The sequence below is a fragment of the Pongo abelii genome, chromosome 10 (genome assembly GCF_028885655.2).
Source record: "Pongo abelii isolate AG06213 chromosome 10, NHGRI_mPonAbe1-v2.0_pri, whole genome shotgun sequence".
Taxonomy (NCBI): domain Eukaryota; kingdom Metazoa; phylum Chordata; class Mammalia; order Primates; family Hominidae; genus Pongo; species Pongo abelii.
Genome location: NC_071995.2, coordinates 27967785 through 27989540, shown reverse-complemented (window position 1 = coordinate 27989540; position 21756 = coordinate 27967785). Strand labels below are relative to the sequence as shown.

Here is a 21756-nt window from a genome sequence, read left to right as displayed (position 1 = left end):
ACTCGACTAAAATAGGTGAATAAATTTCTTCTGGACACCGTGCTAGAATTTTCTTTACTAACAAGTGAAAATGTGTTTCTTTAATCAGAAGAAAGGAGGCCAGTTAACTCACTCTTTGCCCTCTACCTTTCACTCTTGGATTCTAAAAGCAGGATTAAATCCCGTTTTGGAACTAATTCTGTTACTCATAATTCAAAGGAACTTAAGGAATCTGAGGGAAAGTCTGGGTCTCTGTAGACAAAGGCCAGCCTCAAGTCCCCTCAATGGCTGTCCCAGCATTAACAGGTGACCTGTATCTTCTTACCCTCTTTGTGTGTCAGTTCTGAAAACTGAAAGACTGCTGTCATGAAACTCTTGGGCTGGGTACTGCTTTCCATCCATACTTTCTTCCCTCACACTCCTACTCATTTTCTGATTTGTTTCACCATAGTGTAGTTTTGTTTGTTCGTTTATTTCATTTAAATGGAATCATGCAGTACATTGTTTTTTGTGTGTGCCTTCATCCACTTAATGTTTTTGATATTCATTCTTGGTTGTCGCTTGCATGAGAAGCTCGTCATGTTCATTGCCGAGTAGTACTCCATTGTTTGAATATACCACATTTAGTTTATCATTCTTCTCTTACATGACATGCTTTTAAAATCTTAGCCTAATTTCTGGCTCTGTTTTATATCCCTACCACTGTTTTCTCTGCCTTTTCCCCTTATCATCTTCAAATGAATGTGTCAATCTTTTGTGGTTGATTTCAATGGATAGAGTAACCTCTGCATACACAATTCTTTCTTCAGCTGAGGAAAATTTTATCTTCTATTATCTTTGATTATTGCTTGTGTTCCACTTATTCTGTCTTCCATTTGAGAGCTCTGGTCCCTCATTAGTTGGTTGTCTTTTCTCTGGTTGTCTGTGACCATTTTCTTTTTCCTAATGATCATTTCTGGATACCTTCCTTCTGTATGGAGGGGTAGCTGCTAAGCTGCTCATCCTCTGCATTGCTGATTTTCTGTAACTATGCTTTCTATTAGTGCTAATGTGGACTTTAATTTTGTATTTATGTTTTCATGTATATTGAAATCTTCCTTAACTTCTCTTATATTGTATTATTTATATTATTATTTTATTATTTATATGTTATTATAATTATTTCGAGACAGAGCCTCACTTCGTCATCCAGGCTGGAGTGCAGTGCCGCAATCTCAGCTCACTGCAACCTCTGCCTCCTGGGTTCAAGCAATTCTCATGCCTCAGCCTCCCAAGTAGCTGGAATTACAGGTGCACACCACCATGCCCAGCTAATTTTTGTATTTTTAGTAGAGACGGGGTTTTACCATGTTGGCCAGGATGATCTGGAACTCCTGATCTTAGGTGATCCACCCACCTTGGCCTCCCAAAGTGCTGGGATTAAAGGCATGAGCCACGACACCTGGCCACATATTGTTTCTATACTATCATTTTAGCTCTTTATGTTATTTCGTTGCCTTTATGTAGAGGTCATGTTTACTTGTACTTTCCTGAGAATGCCAAACTATTTCCTGAAAATTCATTTTGCATAATATCATAGGAAATGTTGAGAAAGACTCTGAGAAGGAATCTCCCTTGTTCTAACTTAGCGTTCCGTCAGTCCTATTTTGTTTTTTCCTTCCTTTCTTCTTTCCTTGTTATCCTCAGATGAGTGAGCTCTGCGCAGAACCAGAGGGTAGAGTGGATTGTCCTTTTGTTCCATTTTTAAATTCTCTAGTATGAAAATTCAATCCTCTTTCTAAATGTTCGGCTGCAGGGCTGGCTGATAGGTACATTTGCAGCGCAGTTCCCAGATTGAGCAGATATCGACTCTATGGATTCTACGGACTCTACGCACCTGGGCTCAACGGCAGTTGCTTCTGTGTCCTGCCCCTTTGCTATTTCTGCATCATCATGCAATGTCGTTCCAGCATACAGCATTCCTTTTCTCTCTTCACACTATGCTTCTCAGAAAGGCCTTAGCCATCATCTTTTCCCTCCACTTTCTGCCCACTTGTTTTCTGAGCATCTCTTTGGTCATGTAAAGACAGAGGCAGGTAGCAGACTAGGGAAGCAGTTTTCTGCGTAATTTCATGGCAGCTTGCCAGTGATAGAGAAACCCTTCTCTATAGGTTTTTGGTCGGTAAATTCTCTGGGTTTCTACATCAGCGTTCAAACTGAATCAGTATCTTCTTATTTTTGTTTACGTGGCCACTAGCTTAAAGAGACGTTGAAGTTTGCCACATGGTAAAAACTGGGTCATTATCTGCCTGTCCTCAAGAACTATCTACTTTATAATTAGCATCAGTTCGTTGAAGATTTGGAATTTAGGTTGTTTTTTCAGCCTTAGTTCTTAATGAGATTGGGAGTTTTTTTCCTTTCATTTTGCTTTGCTTTTGTTTTTTTCAGAACCCTCATTGGTATTTAGTGATAAGTTGGAAGGGGCAATTCTCAGAGCTGCTAGATAAATGGTATTATGAGAAAGACTCCTAACCTTACATTTTAAATGATAACTTTACTGGGATTGTGCATTGTGTATACCAGTTGATTCACATTAAAATGATTAAATTCAACCGGACAACTTGATGTTTCAAGAAACACACCTTATACATTTATTGCTTTACGAGTGATCAACTATTTCAGAACAACTAAGAATCACTTTGAGACTGTAAGGACAAGTGGGAGTGAGGAGTCATGGATTTCAACCAGCCGGATGATGCAAGGGTCTGTACTCAGCACATCCAGAACTCATCTTTGTCATCAGATTGGCCCCAAAATGCCACTATCCAAGCCCAAAGACATGTGTTTGTTTGTTTCAGTAGTCCTCATGTATTTGCTCACATATCTGATACGTAGCTCCTTTTTTGCTCTGTTTTGTTTTCCTTTTCCTTGTACATAACATGTAAAACATGATCTCAAATCATCAATGTCCCACTGGTTTTTTTTTTTTTAATTTGTATCTGAGTTATTGGTAAATGGCAGTTTTTGTAGAGGGTAAAACGGTGAACTCTATTGAATATTTTTCCAGAGGAGGTGATATTGTCAATTCTTACTTCTTCAAAGATGTCAACAGTTCTGATATAAACCAAGGCAATGAACTTGGCATTTTAGCTTTTGTCTCCTACAACTAGGGTTTGATGGTAGTATTTTAAATTGTCATATTTACTAATAGTTTCTTTCTTAGCATCTTTTTATATTAAACTTACTTGAGGATAGAGTAATTAATTGAATTGAAGATCAATGGTCTTGTTAATGTGTTTTTCATAGCAATGAAAAACTAAATTTTCCTTTGTTTTTCTAGCTTAATCCTGATTATCGAGATGCCCAAAATGAAGGAAAAACTGTGGTGAGTAGAATTGGCTTTTCTCCAACAAATCTCAACATAGTTATTATTTTATATGGACAGATTGGAATTTTAATAGCAAATTTGAAGACTAGGGGCTCAGAGAGATTTTCTGAGTAGAGCCTATGGGTCACAGGTAAAAGATGATATGGTTTAGATTATAAGAAGATGTTCAATTATGGGTGCCTGGGAAGATTTCTACAACTTGGAGGCCATTGTTGGTGGACTGCTAAAGGCAGCTGGCATCTGAGAGATATGGTGGGTCTAGGTTTAGTTTCTGGAAATGCACAGAAATTAAGAAGGAGAGATGGAATTATGGTGTGATGTTAAAATAAGGCAATAGGACATTCCTTTTGGATTCAGAATAATTTGGGTTTTATTTTTGGAGAACTTGAAGCATCTAGCTGACTGATTTTTCTGATATTCAAACATGTCCTACTCTAAAAACATCTCAATCTTATTTTAACACCAGTTTTCGTGACAATCTTTATTATTATTGACCCTGCTTTTTTAACCATCTGTAAAGAAGAAAGCTTCATGGTGACAACATGGCTTCTTTATTCAATCAAAAATTCAGAAATTCAGGACAATTTGATGTGATGCAGACGAAATCTCTGGATGATGGGCTAGATTTTAAAAAAGTTTTAAAAAGCAATTTAACTAGATATTTTGATGTAATCTAGATACAGTCTGTAATTCAATTTTCTTAGGAGTTTAGCAATTCCTTTGGAAATTGGTAGGTATTATTACTGCATCATTCAAAATTCTACCCTTTGACAGAAAGAATTGGAATGTTTAATTAACATGGCCAGTATTTTTGCATTGGTACATAGCTTTAGTTTTTATGAGGATATTGACATGGGGGAGGTGAAACCAATCAGAATTTCTGTACCTCATTCAACCCTGTTTGACCCCCTTCTCTGTCTGACTGCCAGGCTTACGATAGAAATAAAGCCGTGAAGTATCAGGTAATTGGCCCAATGAAACCTTTAACATATCAAAATGTCTCTAAACATAGAGGTAGGTTTATTCGATCAATTGGATCTCCTATTTATAATTCAATTTTAGCGCACTGGGTGGGCTCTTCTCGTTGGTTTTCACATGGCTGCCCCAGGATTGTTGGGTTCTTACTTTCATATGATTTAGGAAAATGCTGTCAGTAATCAGGTTTAAAAAGCAAAGTGTGAATCGTGGCTTCTTTGGTTCTTACTATAAGCTTGTCAATGGCCTCCACCCAAAGACCATCAAGAACACATGGGTAGTTGAACAAGTTGGGTTTATTACTTAGGCAGTGAGAAAGGAACATGCCATAGGGAGCTGTGGGGCATCTCAGAGCATGTTAGAAAGAACTTACTAGAGGATTTGTGTTTGTGTAAGGTGATTTGGGGAGGATTTAAGGAAGTGAGGCTTTGCTGTGGATGAGAATGTTGTCAGGAAGAGGAATTCTATAATTGGTATCTTAATAAATTTTATCTATAGGGAGGACAGGCTTCTAAGGAAGCAACAGTCACTCGTATTAGTTGGGGGAGAGGGATATTTAGTCATTTTTGTGGCTTGGACAGTACTTGTATTTTGTCTGTGTTTAGACATGATTAGGGAATGGTCTTGTTTTGTCTTGATCCATCACAGTCACAGAGTGGCCTTGTCTGATGACATTCTGTGAAACTGTTCAACAGAGAACAGCATGGCCTTGCTAAGAGGACCAGACCACCTATTGGATGTCAGGGGCTGCTGCTTTTCTCTTTCACAAGGTTTATTTTTGTAATATTCTGTGTGACTTCTTCAGCATCGTGTAGGGCCAAGAGAGTCTTGTTCTAGCACCACCATTAACTTGTGTGGCCTTGGACAAGTGAGATAGCTTTCTTGAGACTCAGTTTCCCCACCTGTGTAATGGGATGAAGATGTTCGTCTTATGTACTTCACCTCCATGCCATGAGGATAAAATAAGATCAGACAGATGGAAGCTCTTTGAATTTGTAAGTTGTTTCTATTAAAAGAACATCATATCAAAATTTCAAATTGTACAACTGAATTAAATCTCTGTGCACATCTCCTTTCTACTACGTAATATTCGGTGACACAGCTGATGATTTTGGCCTGAGCAGAGTGGGAGAATACAGTCTTCCTCCCTATCCAGTCATTTTGCATCTGTGTATTCAAACATCCACAGATCAAAAACACCAAAATATAATAATACAAATTAAAAAACAATACAGTATAACAGGTATTTACCTGGCACTTACATTGTATTAGATATTATGACTAATCTACAGGTGATTTAAAGTATATAGGAGGATATGTATAGGTTATGTGCAAATACTATGCAATTTTATGTAAGAAACTTGAGCAGATTTTTGTATTTGCAGGGGCTCCTGGAACCGATCCTCTGCAGATACCGAGGGTTGACTACATAGGGTATGGAGGTTCTATGGAACAGCACAACCTATGTAAATGATCATATATCCATGGTGAAGTTCACTCTTTCTGTTAATCAAGCTTTTAGTTAGACTTGATAGTTTTTCTTCTTTTTATTCCAAAAAACAACTTCTTCATTGACCTCTAAAGGTGAGAAAGAGTGCTCTTCTGTTTAAGCTGTTGTTACTGGCAGTACTTTAATTGCATTCAACACAGATGTGTCTGCTTTTGCTGTAGATGTTTGTGACTGAGTCTCATCTGTCATCTCAGGGAGACATCCAACTGCAGACAGTTGATTTAATTTTTTTTCCTCTCCAGAATACCTAGCTTGAGAGCAAAGAAAATTGAGAATGTGGAGCCATAAAGCTAACAATATGGCTTCCTATTTTATAGACCATTTGCCACAGAGCAATAATTATTTTTCTGTCTAAAGAAGAAAACAAAGGAGCTGTTAGAGTTTATCTCCAGCCTGTGAAATATGCAATCAGTTTCCCAAAACAGAATACTGTTTCACCTCAGATCTGGGTTCCAGTAACACTGACTTTATTATGACCATGCTAATTTTTTCTTTCCTCGTTTTCCTGATGTTGTCTATGTAATGCCCAGTTAATATTTTTTTTTTTTGGTAATTTAGAAACATTTATCAAAATGTTGCCTTCCGTATTTGAAGTTTCAAAGGTTCATGCATGGTGCTGCTGAAATGAGGCGGTGTGTGTCAGAGCTCCCATTAAGACACAAATTGCTGTATTTATTCTACAAAGGAGTCTATTATTTCCAATCTTACAAATGTACAGCATCCACAGGGACCCTGTAAACATTGGAACCGTGTCAAGCCCAGCTGGGAACCTGACAGTCATTAGTTTCTTCTCCTTGAAAGGCTGCATCTTTTCAAATGAATCTTTGAAGGGGAATTTTTTGGAATTAACGCTACCCATCTTAACATTACCATATTTATGTGGAATGTGATCTGATTTTTCCTGGGAATAGCTGTTTCAGATATTGGGGTTTCTGGCCACATTGGGCCAGATAATTCTTTGTTGTGGTGGGATGGTTTTTGCCTGTAGGATGTTTAGCAGCATCCACAGCCTCTACTCACCAGGTGCCAATAGCAGGCCCCTGATTGTGGCAACTAACAGTGTGCCCAGAAATTGCCAAATGCCCCCTGGGGGGCAAATATCATTCCCCGTTGAGAACCACCGGTCTATGTGCATTTATATACATCAATAGAAATGTTCCAGGAACCAGGAACGTTGTGAAAATATAACTGAAAATCCTGTTCCATAGAATTTGGAGGGAGGGGTGTACCAGATTCTGACAGACTCTCAAATTTTCCTGAGTACCAGATTCCGACCCCCGAATTTCCTTGTTTTACTATATATTCATCAGTGACAAGGTGATAAGGAAAACACAGAAACAAAGGTTCTATCAGAAATTAATTGGAGAGTAGCAGTTTGTTAAGGAACCTCGGCAAGAGAAGTATTTGCAGCTGTAAATGGCAGTGTTGTGTGCGGTTACATAAAGTCAGTAGTGAGAGCCCCGGAGGATGTGAACAAAAACACAACGTGCCTGCACATCGTTATGCTGCTGTGGCCGCTCACAGGTCTGAACCAACTCTGCAAATGCAGACGTTTCTTACAGAATGTCTCTGGCTCCCAACAACAGAATTGCAACGTGATGTCTGTGCTAAAAATTCGATGACTCACAAATGAGTCAACAGAGAAAGTGTTCTAGGGGCTGACTGCTGTGCGGATGCCTGCAGGCCCCAGGACGGCACGGGAAGCAAGGAGAGCCAGTAGTTGAGTTGACTCAGCTGGCTTTTCATAGGGGCATTTTCTCCATGTACAACCTGAGAGGCTATGTGGCTTTCTTTCTGAGTGAAAAATGCTCGTTTGATTAAGAGCTCAGTCGACCAGGTTAACATTCCAAGGCCCTGCGTTACCCTAAATTGAGAGTGTTTTGGAGAGCTAGCTGAGGTTAAATTTAATACCTGTTTAAGTTCTGTCATACCTTAATATATTTTCATGATGTAAGAGAGAGGGCATTGCGCCTCGGTAATTCTGTGTGGGGGACTAGTGTTTCTGTGTCTTTTTTCTTAAAAAAATCAATGTGAGTTTATAAACAAAAGCCACAAGGACACAATTTTAAACTGAATTGTCTTCATGTTATAAAGATATATTATTGACTTTTTTCTATATTGAGGCTTGAGTCATACATTAAGAATTGTATACTTATCACACGTTATTCAGATGTCATTAGAGGCTGGCTTGAGGGGCACATTCCAAGGAGTGGGCTTGAAGTTTACGGTCAGACTGTCTACCAAGAGAGTTTATTAAGCAAATTAACAGAGTACAAGAGAATGAAAGCAGAATGCTTAAGGCTACAGCACTGTTTTAAAAAACTTCCAAACATGTTTGAAGCTCTTATTCACACGTAAACAATTGTTATATGCTATTTATAAATGGAGATTTTCTTTTCATTAAAGCTATTTTCCAAGAACCTAAGTGAACTATTTAAGGGTGAAATAGTGCATTCCACTTATCCTATGTAATTAAAATAAAACCACAGGTCTTAAACAGTATGAGTAATTCAGAGTGACCTCTTTTAATTAACCCTAACTGGTGAGTTTTTTCTGTGTTTGGAAGAGAGTCTAATTGTTGTAGTGTGAGAATGTCAAAATAGAGAGGTCCCTGACTACTCTTGTTGGGCCTTTGCAGGGAGACATTACCAAGGAGAGTAGGGTAGGAGGGCATTCTGTAGGAACCTGGGTCTGATCTTTTTTTATGAGTCTAGAAAATTTATTTCATTAGCATTTTAAAAGAGGAATAAATGCAGGAGGATTAACTCCTTCTAAATAAACTCACAAAAGACTGATGAATAAACCACAATGCCAACTTTCAACTGCCAAATAGATCTAAATATTTGGGTCAGTTGGTGCATTTTCCTTAAAGGAGAATATGTATCAAAGGCTAAATTAGAATATTGGGGTGCAGGAGACTCAGGAAATTAGATGACACATACTCCTTTTAAGGATATGCTATTTTTCCAAGAAGACTGGCAAGCCATTTATTGCTTCTACACTAGGCAATGGTGAGAGAAACTGTTTGATTCTCCATTTATTTGGGTTACATGCTGATCTTCTGTTAATAAGCCTTTATTCAAACATGGTTCAATATGACTGATAACATTTTATCTTCCTTAGTTAATATTATGTTTTATTTGTGCCTTCCCAATATTCCCCTTAAGCCACTTGTGCCCAAATCCCATTGCCATAATAGTCACAAAAATCCTTTAGGTTATTTGTATAACTGACTGATCTTGTTCATAACTTCTGTGTCCTTATATTCCGAGGCAGTCTTCTCTCACATGTATTTATAACACTCAGTGTGCTTGTGGCTCTTTCTTTTGGCTACAATAGGATTCCAAAATCCAGGAAAAAAAGCTCTTTTCCCATATTTCTTTGTGACTGTAATTCTCGTGGTCTATTTCTCCCCAAGTTTTCATGTTACTGGGGATATCATTAAAAACAAACATCCTTCATTTTCTTTTAGAATTATCACTTCCTCTTCTAAACCTCCTCCTTCCTTCCTTTTGTATGCCATGTTCTTCATAATCATTGTCCTCTTCAGTATCAGATGTCACTACAGTTTTTAACTTTGAGAAGGAATTCCTGCTTGCACGTGGTCTTCTACTGGGCCCTGTAAAAGAGGATTGCATAGACCTTGTTCAGGCCTTCTTGTGTCAGCTGTTTGCAGTTGGACAGCAGTGTGGCTTTAGTGTCACCATCGGATTTCAGAGCCTTCAGGGAAAACTGCGTCTTTGCCATCCATATCTTATTATAACACCTAGATTTTCATGTTGAGCTACATGATATAGATCAAGGAACCAACAAAGCCCCTCCCTCCATCCTTCCCTCCCTCCCTTCCTTCCCACATGCCTCCCTCCCTCTCTTTTTTTCTTTTTTCTTTTCTCCTTTTTATCTTTTTGAGACAGAGTTTTGCTCTGTCACCCAGGCTGGAGTGCAGTGATGCAATCTTGGCTTACTGCGGCCTCGATCTCCCGGGCTCAGGTGATCCTCCCACTACAGGCTCCTGAGTAGCTGAGACCATAGGCGTGTGCCATCATGCCTAACTAATTTTTGTATTTTTTGTAGAGATGGGGTTTTGCCATGTTGCCCAGGCGGGTCTTGAACTCCTAAGCTCAGGTGATCCACCTGCCTCGGCCTCCCAAAGTGCTAGGATTATAGGCATGAGCCACTGTGCCTGGCCTCTTTTTCATTTTAAAACCGTATATAGTTAAGATATATAACATGATGTTTTGATACACATATGTATAGTAAAATGTTACTCTAGTCAAGCAAATTAACATATCCATCATGTCACATAGTTGCCTTTTATTTTTGTGATAAAAATACCTAAAATTGACTCTCTTAGCAAATTTCCAGTATAGAATACACGATTATTAACTATACTCCACATGCCGTGCATTAGATCTCTAGCCTTATTCATCCTACAGATATGTGACTTTGTGCACTGTGACCTCTATTTCTCCATTCCCCCTGCTCCTGGTAATCATCATTCTATTCTGTTCTCTTTATTTCTATGTATTGTGTTTTGTTTTATTTTTTCTGTTTTGTTATTGTTTATATTCCACATATAAGTGAGAGCATGTACTTTTTTTCCTTTCTGTGTATGGCTTATTTTACTTAGCATAATGTTGTCTAATCTCATTCATATTGTCATAAATGGCAGGATCTCCTTTTACAAGGATGAATCATATTTTGTATATAAATGTATATTATATATATCACAAATTTCTTTATTCATCTGTTGATGGATACTTAGGTTGTTTCCATGTCTTGGCTATTGTGAATAATGCTGCAATGAGTGTGAGGGTGCATGTTTCTTTATGAGGTGATATTTCATTTCCTTTGGGAATATGCCCAGAAGAGGTACTGCTAGGGCTTATAGTAGTGGCATTTTTAATTTCTTTAGAACTTCCATATTGTTTTCCACAACGGCTGTGCCAATCTACGGTCCCACCAACAATGCACAAGGGTTTCCTTTTCTTCACACCTTCCCCAGCACTTGTTATCTCTTGTCTTTTTGAAAATAGCCATTGTAACAGGTGTGAGGTGACATCTCATTGTGCTTTTGATTGCATTTCTTTGATGATTAGCGCTGTTGGGCACCTTTTCATACACTTGTTAGCTAGCTATTTGCACGTCTCCTTTTGAGAAATGTCTGTTCAGGTCCTTTGCTCATTTTTTAATTGAGTTATTTGTTTCTTGGCTGAGTTTTGTGAATTCCTTATATATTTTGTATATTAAACTTTTATCTGGCTTTTGCAAAGGTATTTTTTTTAACTCGTTGCCTGCCTTTTCATTTTGGTGATTGTTTCCTTTGCTGTGTAGAAGCTTTTTAGTCTGGTGTAGTCACACTTTGTTTATTTTTGCTTTTGTTGCCTGTGCTTTTGGTGAGATAGCCAAAAAGTCCTTCTCAACATCAATATGAAGAAGCTTTGCTTCTGTGTTTTCTTCTAGGAGTTTTTTGGTTTCGGATCTTATGTTCAGATCTTTTGAGTTGATTTTTGTGTATGGTGTACGGTAAGGGTCCAGTTTCATTTTTTTCCATGTGGATATCTCATTTTCCCAGCACAATTTATTGAAGAGACTGTTCTTTCCCATTGTGTCTTCTTGATGGCCTTGTCAAAAATTAGTTGACTGTATCTGCTTGGGTTTATTTTTGGGCTTTCTATTCTATTCCATTGGTCTATGTATCTGTTTTTATGCCAGTACATACTGTTTTGATTAATGTTGTTTTGTAATATAATTTGAAATCAGGAAGTATGATGCCTCCAACTTTGCTTTTCTTTTTCAAGTTTATTTTGATGACTCTGGGTCTTTGGTGGTTCCATACAAATTTTAGGGTTGTTATTTCTATTTCCAATCGAAAATGCCATTGGAATTTTGATAGGGATTGCACTGAATCTGTATATTGCTTTAGGTAGTATGGACATTTTTTTTTTCTTTTTTTTTTATTACTATACTTTAAGTTTTAGGGTACATGTGCACAATGTGCAGGTTAGTTACATATGTATACATGTGCCATGCTGGTGTGCTACACCCATTAACTCATCATTTAGCATTAGGTATATCTCCTAATGCTATCCCTCCCCACTCCCCCCACCCCACAACAGTCCCCAGAGTGTGATGTTCCCCTTCCTGTGTCCATGTGTTCTCATTGTTCAGTTCCCATCTATGAGTGAGAACATGCGGTGTTTGGTTTTTTGTCCTTGCGATAGTTTACTGAGAATGATGATTTCCAATTTCATCCATGTCCCTACAAAGGACATGAACTCATCATTTTTTATGGCTGCATAGTATTCCATGGTGTATATGTGCCACATTTTCTTAATCCAGTCTATCATTGTTGGACATTTGGGTTGGTTCCAAGTCTTTGCTATTGTGAATAATGCCGCAATAAACATACATGTGCATGTGTCTTTATAGCAGCATGATTTATAGTCCTTTGGGTATATACCCAGTAATAGGATGGCTGGGTCAAATGGTATTTCTAGTTCTAGATCCCTGAGGAATTGCCACACTGACTTCCACAATGGCTGAACTAGTTTACAGTCCCACCAACAGTGTAAAAGTGTTCCTATTTCTCCACATCCTCTCCAGCACCTGTTGTTTCCTGACTTTTGAATGATTGCCATTCTAACTGGTGTGAGATGGTATCTCATTGTGGTTTTGATTTGCATTTCTCTGATGGCCAGTGATGATGAGCATTTTTTCATGTGTCTTTTGGCTGCATAAATGTCTTCTTTTGAGAAGTGTCTATTCATATCCTTTGCCCACTTTTTGATGGGGCTGTTTGTCTTTTTCTTGTAAATTTGTTTGAGTTCATTGTAGATTCTGGATATTAGCCCCTTGTCAGATGAGTAGGTTGTGAAAATTTTCTCCCATTCTGTAGGTTGCCTGTTCACTCTGATGGTAGTTTCTTTTGCTGTGCAGAAGCTCTTTAGTTTAATTAGATCCCATTTGTCAATTTTGGCTTTTGTTGCCATTGCTTTTGGTGTTTTAGACATGAAGTCCTTGCCCATGCCTATGTCCTGAATGGTAATGCCTAGGTTTTCTTCTAGGGTTTTTATGGTTTTAGGTCTAACGTTTAAGTCTTTAATCCATCTTGAATTAATTTTTGTATAAGGTGTAAGGAAGGGATCCAGTTTCAGCTTTCTACATATGGCTAGCCAGTTTTCCCAGCACCATTTATTAAATAGGGAATCCTTTCCCCATTGCTTGTTTTTCTCAGGTCTGTCAAAGATGAGATAGTTGTAGATATGCGGCATTATTTCTGAGGGCTCTGTTCTGTTCCATTGATCTAGATCTCTGTTTTGGTACCAGTACCATGCTGTTTTGGTTACTGTAGCCTTGTAGTATAGTTTGAAGTCAGGTAGCGTGATGCCTCCAGCTTTGTTCTTTTGGCTTAGGATTGACTTGGCGATGTGGGCTCTTTTTTGGTTCCATATGAACTTTAAAGTAGTTTTTTCCAATTCTGTGAAGAAAGTCATTGGTAGCTTGATGGGGATGGCATTGAATCTGTAAATTACCTTGGGCAGTATGGCCATTTTCAGGATATTGATTCTTCCTACCCATGAGCATGGAATGTTCTTCCATTTGTTTGTATCCTCTTTTATTTCACTGAGCAGTGATTTATAGTTCTCCTTGAAGAGGTCCTTCACTTCCCTTGTAAGTTGGATTCCTAAGTATTTTATTCTCTTTGAAGCAATTGTGAATGGGAGTTCACTCATGATTTGGCTCTCTGTTTGTCTGTTGTTGATATATAAGAATGCTTGTGATTTTTGTACATTGATTTTGTATCCTGAGACTTTGTTGAAGTTGCTTATCAGCTTAAGGAGATTTGGGGCTGAGACAATGGGGTTTTCTAGATATACAATCATTTCATCTGCAAACAGGGACAATTTGATTTCCTCTTTTCCTAATTGAATACCCTTTATTTCCTTCTCCTGCCTAATTGCCCTGGCCAGAACTTCCAACACTATGTTGAATAGGAGTGGTGAGAGAGGGCATCCCTGTCTTGTGCCAGTTTTCAAAGGGAATGCTTCCAGTTTTTGCCCATTCAGTATGATATTGGCTGTGGGTTTGTCATAGATAGCTCTTATTATTTTGAGATATGTCCCATCAATACCTAATTTATTGAGAGTTTTTAGCATGAAATGTTGAATTTTGTCAAAGGCCTTTTCTGCATCTATTGAGATAATCATGTGGTTTTTGTCTTTGATTCTGTTTATATGCTGGATTACATTTATTGATTTGCCTATATTGAACCAGCCTTGCATCCCAGGGATGAAGCCCACTTGATCATGGTGGATAAGCTTTTTGATGTGCTGCTGGATTCGGTTTGCCAGTATTTTGTTGAGGATTTTTGCATCAATGTTCATCAAGGATATTGGTCTAAAATTCTCTTTTTTGGTTGTGTCTCTGCCCGGCTTTGGTATCAGGATGATGCTGGCCTCATAAAATGAGTTAGGGAGGATTCCCTCTTTTTCTATTGATTGGAATAGTTTCAGAAGGAATGGTACCAGTTCCTCCTTGTACCTCTGGTAGAATTAGGCTGTGAATCCATCTGGTCCTGGTCTCTTTTTGGTTGGTAAGCTATTGATTATTGCCACAATTTCAGATCCTGTTATTGGTCTATTCAGAGATTCAACTTCTTCCTTGTTTAGTCTTGGGAGAGTGTATGTGTCGAGGAATTTATCCATTTCTTCCAGATTTTCTAGTTTATTTGGGTAGAGGTGTTTGTAGTATTCTCTGATGGTAGTTTGTATTTCTGTGGGATTGGTGGTGATATCCCCTTTATCATTTTTTATTGCATTTATTTGATTCTTCTCTCTTTTTTTCTTTATTAGTCTTGCTAGCAGTCTATTAATTTTGTTGATGCTTTAAAAAAACCAGCTCCTGGATTCATTAATTTTTTGAAGGGTTTTTTGTGTCTCTATTTCCTTCAGTTCTGCTCTGATTTTAGTTATTTCTTGCCTTCTGCTAGCTTTTGAATGTGTTTGCTCTTGCTTTTCTAGTTCTTTTAATTGTGATGTTAGGGTGTCAATTTTGGATCTTTCCTGCTTTCTCTTGTGGGCATTTAGTGCTATAAATTTCCCTCTACACACTGCTTTGAATGCATCCCAGAGATTCTGGTATGTTGTGTCTTTGTTCTCGTTGGTTTCAAAGAACATCTTTATTTCTGCCTTCATTTCGTTATGTAGCCAGTAGTCATTCAGGAGCAGGTTGTTCAGTTTCCATGTAGTTGAGTGGTTTTGAGTGAGTTTCTTAATCCTGAGTTCTAGTTTGATTGCACTGTGGTCTGAGAGACAGTTTGTTATAATTTCTGTTCTTTTACATCTGCTGAGGAGAGCTTTGCTTCCAAGTATGTGGTCAATTTTGGAATAGGTATGGTGTGCTGCTGAAAAAAATGTATATTCTGTTGATTTGGGGTGAAGAGTTCTGTAGATGTCTATTAGGTCCGCTTGGTGCAGAGCTGAGTTCAATTCCTGGGTATCCTTGTTGACTTTCTGTCTCGTTGATCTGTCTAATGTTGACAGTGGGGTGTTAAAGTCTCCCAATATTATTGTGTGGGAGTCTAAGTTTCCTTGTAGGTCTCTAGGGACTTGCTTTATGAATCTGGGTGCTCCTGTATTGGGTGCATATATATTTAGGATAGGTAGCTCTTCTTGTTGAATTGATCCCTTTACCATTATGTAATGGCCTTCTTTGTCTCTTTTGATCTTTGTTGGTTTAAAGTCTGTTTTATCAGAGACTAGGATTGCAACCCCTGCCTTTTTTTGTTTTCCATTTGCTTAGTAGATCTTCCTCCATCCTTTTATTTTGAGCCTATGTGTGTCTCTGCACGTGAGATGGGTTTCCTGAATACAGCACACTGATGGGTCTTGACTCGTTATCCAATTTACCAGTCTGTGTCTTTTAATTGGAGCATTTAGCCCATTTACATTTAAGGTTAATATTGTTATGTGTGAATTTGATCCTGTCATTATGATGTTAGCTGGTTATTTTGCTCGTTAGTTGATGCAGTTTCTTCCTAGTCTCAATGGTCTTTACATTTTGGCATGATTTTGCAGTGGCTGGTACTGGTTGTGCCTTTCCATGTTTAGTGCTTCCTTCAGGAGCTCTTTTAGGGCAGGCCTGGTGGTGACAAAATTTCTCAGCGTTTGCTTGTCTGTAAAGTATTTTATTTCTCCTTCACTTATGAAGCTTAGTTTGGCTGGATATGAAATTCTGGGTTGAAAATTCTTTTCTTTAAGAATGTTGAATATTGGCCCCCACTCTCTTCTGGCTTGTAGAGTTTCTGCCGAGAGATCTGCTGTTAGTCTGATGGGCTTCCCTTTGTGGGTAACCCGACCTTTCTCTCTTGCTGCCCTTAACATTTTTTCCTTCATTTCAACTTTGGTGAATCTAACAATTATGTGTCTTGGAGTTGCTCTTCTCGAGGAGTATCTTTGTGGTGTTCTCTGTATTTCCTGAATCTGAATGTTGGCCTGCCTTGCTAGATTGGGGAAGTTCTCCTGGATAATATCTTGCAGAGTGTTTTCCAACTTGGTTCCATTCTCCCCGTCATTTTCAGGTACACCAATCAGATGCAGATTTGGTCTTTTCACATAGTCCCATATTTCTTGGAGGCTTTGTTCGTTTCTTTTTATTCCTTTTTCTCTAAACTTCCTTTCTCGCTTCATTTCATTCATTTCATCTTCCATCGCTGATACCCTTTCTTCCAGTTGGTCGCATCGGCTCCTAAGGCTTCTGCATTCTTCATGTAGTTCTCGAGCCTTGGCTTTCAGCTCCATCAGCTCCTTTAAGCGCTTCTCTGTATTGGTAATTCTAGTTATACATTCGTCTAAAGTTTTTTCAGAGTTTTCAACTTCTTTGCCTTTGGTTTGAATTTCCTCCTGTAGCTCGGAGTGGTTTGATCGTCTGCAGCCTTTTCTCTCAACCCGTCAAAGTCATTCTCCGTCCAGCTTTGTTCCCGTTGGTGGTGAGGAACTGCGTTCCTTTGGAGGAGGGGAGGCGCTCTGCTTTTTAGAGTTTCCAGTTTTTCTGCTCTGTTTTTTCCCCATCTTTGTGGTTTTAACTACTTTTGGTCTTTGATGATGGTGTTGTACAGATGGGTTTTTGGTGTGGATGTCCTTTCTGTTTGTTAGTTTTCCTTCTAACAGACAGAACCTCAGCTGCAGGTCTGTAGGAGTTTGCTAGAGGTCCACTCCAGACCCTGTTTGCCTGGGTAGCAGCAGCGGTGTCTGCAGAACTGCGGGTTTTTGTGATCTGCGAATGCTGTTGTCTGATCGTTCCTCTGGAAGTTTTGTCTTAGAGGAGTACCGGGCCGTGTGAGGTGTCAGTTTGCTCCTACTGGGGGGTGCCTCCCAGTTAGGCTGCTCGGGGATCAGGGGTCAAGGACCCACTTGAGGAGGGAGTCTGCCCGTTCTCAGATCTCCAGCTGCGTGCTGGGAGAACCACCGCTCTCCTCAAAGCTGTCAGACAGGGACATTTAAGTCTGCAGAGGTTACTGCTGTCTTTTTGTTTGTCTGTGCCCTGCCCCCAGAGGTGGAGCCTACAGAGGCAGGCAGGCCTCCTTGAGCTGTGGTAGGCTCCACCCAGTTCGAGCTTCCTGGCTGCTTTGTTTACCTACGCAAGCCTGGGCAATGGCGGGCGCCCCTTCCCCAGCCTCGCTGCCGCCTTGCAGTTTGATCTCAGACTTCTGTGCTAGCAATCAGCGAGACTCCGTGGGCGTAGGACCCTCTGAGCCAGGTGCGGCTACAATCTCCTGGTGCACCGTTTCCTAAGCCTGTCGGAAAAGCGCAGTATTGGGGTAGGAGTGGCCCGATTTTCCAAGTGCCGTCTGTCACCCCTTTCCTTGACCAGGAAAGGGAATTCCCTGACCCCTCGCGCTTCCCGAGTGAGGCAGTGCCTCTCCCTGCTTCAGCTGGCGCACGGTGTGCTGCACCCACTGTCCTGTGCCCACTGTCTGGCACTCCCTATTGAGATGAACCCAGTACCTCAGATGGAAATGCAGAAATCACCTGTCTTCTGCGTCGCTCAGTATGGACATTTTAATAATATTAATTCTTTCAATCTATGAACATGAGATACCTTTCCATTGATTTGTATCTTCTTCAATTTCTTTCCTCTGTGTTTTATAGTTTTCAGAGTACAGATCTCTCACTTCTTTGGTTAAATTTATTCCTAAATATTTTATTCTCTTTGATGCTATTATAAATGGAATTGTTTTCTTGATATCTTTTCAGATAGATTCTTATTGGTGAAAAGAAACGTGACGGGTTTTTGTATGTGCATTCTGTGTCCTGCAACTTTACTAAATTTATTGATCAGTTCTAATAGTTTTTAGTGAAGTCTTTAGGATTTCTACATATAAGATCATGTCACTTGAAACAGGGATAATTTTACTCCTTCTTTCCCAATTTTTATTTCTTTTTCTTGTCTATGTGCTCTTGCTAGTAATTCCAGTACTGTGTTAAATAGAAATGGTGAGAGTGGGCAGTCTTGCCTTGTACTAAGTCTTGGAAGAAGAGCATTCAGGTTTTCCCCATTGACTATGATATCAGCTATGGGCTTTTAATAAATGGCCTTTATCATGTTGAAATTTCCTTCTACACCTATTTTGTTGAGAGTTTTTTTTTTTTATCATGAAAAGATGTTGAACTTTGTCAAGTGCTTTCCTGGCATTGATTGAGATGATTATGTGGTTTTTATGTTTTATTCTGTTAATGTGATATATCACATTGATAGTTTTGCATATGTTTAAGCCAACCTTGCATCCTAGGAATAAATTCCACTTTGTCATGGTGTATACACTTTTTGACCTGTTGTTGAATTTGGTTTGCTGGTATTTTGGTGAAAATTTTTGCATCTATATTAATCAGAGATATTGGCCTATAGATTTTTTCTTGTGATATCTTTGTTTGGCTTTGGTATTAGGGTAATGATGGCCTCATAAAGTGAGTTTGGTAGTATCTTCTCTATTTCCATTTTTTTTTTTTTTTTGGAAGAGTTAAAGAAGGATTGATGTTAGTTCTTTAAATGTTTGGTAGAATTCAGCTGTGAAGCCATCTGGTCCTGGGCTTTTGTCGGCATCTTGTTTTCTTTTGTTTTTAAAAAAATAAACCCAGCAAGGCTGGACGCAGTGGTTCACACCTGTAATCCCAGCACTTTGGGAGGCCGAGGCGGGTGGATCACAAGGTCAGGAGATTGAGACCATCTTGGCTAACATGGTGAAACCCTGTCTCTACTAAAAATACAAAAAATTAGCTGAGCGTGGTGGCGGGCACCTGTAGTCCCAGCTACTCGGGAGGCTGAGGCAGGACAATGGCGTGAACCCGGGAGGTGGAGCTTGCAGTGAGCCAAGATCACGCCACTGCACTCCAGCCTGGGCAACAGAGTGAGACTCCATCTGAAAATGAATAAATAAATAAATAAATAAACAAACAAACAAATAAACAAACCCAGCAACAGGCAGTCACAGAGGTAGAGCAGAAAAGGCAAACATGTAGAGTCTGTTATGTTTATCTTCTCCAGGTTTTTAGTTGATGGTTTTCTGTTATCAAGGTCTCTCTTGTAGCATAATAGTTAACAGGTTAGGACTGTGGAGTCAGCTAGAGCTGGATTTGCTATTCAGCTCCACCACATGAGAATTATGCAAACTTGGCCCCTAAAGCCTCAGTGTTCTCATCTAAAAAATAGGTTAATAGTATTAACTTATAGCACTCAGTCCTTAGTAAGCTACACATATTTTTAGACATCATTTCTTTCCCTGCCAATAAAAAGAATCTGCAGTAACACTGGACCACAGGCCATTTTTCTTGCACACTCCTGTTTTTCTTCTTTTTATTTATTTATTTATTTTTTATTTTATTATTATTATACTTTAAGTTTTAGGGTACATGTGCACAATGTGCAGGTTAGTTACATATGTATACATGTGCCATGCTGGTGTGCTGTACCCATTAACTCGTCATTTAGCATTAGGTATATCTCCTAATGCTATCCCTCCCCGCTCCCCCCACCCCACAACAGTCCCCAGAGTGTGATGTTCCCCTTCCTGTGTCCATGTGTTCTCATTGTTCATTTCCCACCTATGAGTGAGAACATGCGGTGTTTGGTTTTTTTGTCCTTGCGATAGTTTACTGAGAATGATGATTTCCAATTTCATCCATGTCCCTACAAAGGGGACATTTTTTATGGCTGCATAGTATTCCATGGTGTATATGTGCCACATTTTCTTAATCCAGTCTATCATTGTTGGACATTTGGGTTGGTTCCAAGTCTTTGCTATTGTGAATAATGCCGCAATAAACATACGTGTGCATGTGTCTTTATAGCAGCATGATTTATAGTCCTTTGGGTATATACCCAGTAATGGGATGGCTGAGTCAAATGGTTTTTCTAGTTCTACATCCCTGAGGAATCGCCACACTAACTTCCACAATGGCTGAACTAGTTTACAGTCCCACCAACAGTGTAAAAGTGTTCCTATTTCTCCACATCCTCTCCAGCACCTGTTGTTTCCTGACTTTTTAATGATTGCCATTCTAACTGGTGTGAGATGGTATCTCATTGTGGTTTTGATTTGCATTTATCTAATGGCCAGTGATGGTGACCATATTTTCATGTGTTTTTTGGCTGCATAAATGTCTTCTTTTGAGAAGTGTCTGCTCATGTCCTTTGCCCACTTTTTGATGGGGTTGTTTGTTTTTTTCTTGTAAATTTGTTTGAGTTCATTGTAGATTCTGGATATTAGCCCTTTGTGAGATGAGTAGGTTGCAAAAATTTTCTCCCATTCTGTAGGTTGCCTGTTCACTCTGATGGTAGTTTCTTTTGCTGTGCAGAAGCTCTTTAGTTGAATTAGATCCCATTTGTCAATTTTGGCTTTTGTTGCCATTGCTTTTGGTGTTTTCGACATGAAGTCCTTGCCCATGCCTGTGTCCTGAATGGTAATGTCTAGGTTTTCTTCTAGGGTTTTTATGGTTTCAGGTCTAACGTTTAAGTCTTTAATCCATCTTGAATGAATTTTTGTGTAAGGTGTGAGGAAGGGATCCAGTTTCAGATTTCTACATATGGCTAGCCAGTTTTCCCAGCACCATTTATTAAATAGTGTATCCTTTCCCCATTGCTTGTTTTTCTCAGGTTTGTCAAAGATCAGATAGTTGTAGATATGCGGCGTTATTTCTGAGGGCTCTGTTCTGTTCCATTGATCTAGATCTTTGTTTTGGTACCAGTACCAGGCTGTTTTGATTACTGTAGCCTTGTAGTATAGTTTGAAGTCAGGTAGCGTGATGCCTCCAGCTTTGTTCTTTTGGCTTAGGATTGACTTGGCGATGCGGGCTCTTTTTTAGTTCCATATGAACTTTAAAGTAGTTTTTTCCAATTCTGTGAAGAAAGTCATTGGTAGCTTGATGGGTGGCATTGAATCTATAAATTACCTTGGGCAGTATGGCCATTTTCACGATATTGATTCTTCCTATCCATGAGCATGGAATGTTCTTCCATTTGTTTGTATCCTCTTTTATTTCACTGAGCAGTGGTTTGTAGTTCCCCTTGAAGAGGTCCTTCACGTCCCTTGTAAGTTGGATTCCTAAGTATTTTATTCTCTTTGAAGCAGTTGTGAATGGGAGTTCACTCATGATTTGGCTCTCTGTTTGTCTGTTATTGGTGTATAAGAATGCTTGTGATTTTTGTACATTGATTTTGTATCCTGAGACTTTGCTGAAGTTGCTTATCAGCTTAAAGAGATTTTGGGATGAGACAATGGGGTTTTCTAGATATACAATCATGTCATCTGCAAACAGGGACAATTTGAATTCCTCTTTTCCTAACTGAATACCCTTTATTTCCTTCTCCTGCCTAATTGCCCTGGCCAGAACTTCCAACACTATGTTGAGTAGGAGTGGTGAGAGAG

At 39.1% G+C, this 21756-nt stretch overlaps 1 protein-coding gene across 4 annotated transcripts in view; it reads left to right on the top strand.

Annotated features, from left to right (window-relative positions):
* Positions 1–21756, top strand: part of ITPR2 (inositol 1,4,5-trisphosphate receptor type 2) — a 519932-nt gene that overhangs the window by 137804 nt on the left and 360372 nt on the right. For 2 of the 4 annotated variants that reach the window (XM_024256738.3, XM_054527007.2), the window contains one exon: positions 3299–3343. In XM_024256738.3, coding sequence (XP_024112506.2) covers positions 3299–3343 — 45 coding nt within the window. Of the gene's footprint in view, positions 1–3298; positions 3344–17474; positions 17592–17631; positions 17653–21756 lie in introns of those variants that run through there. The other 2 variants (XM_054527008.2, XM_054527009.2) reach the window with 2 other exon arrangements.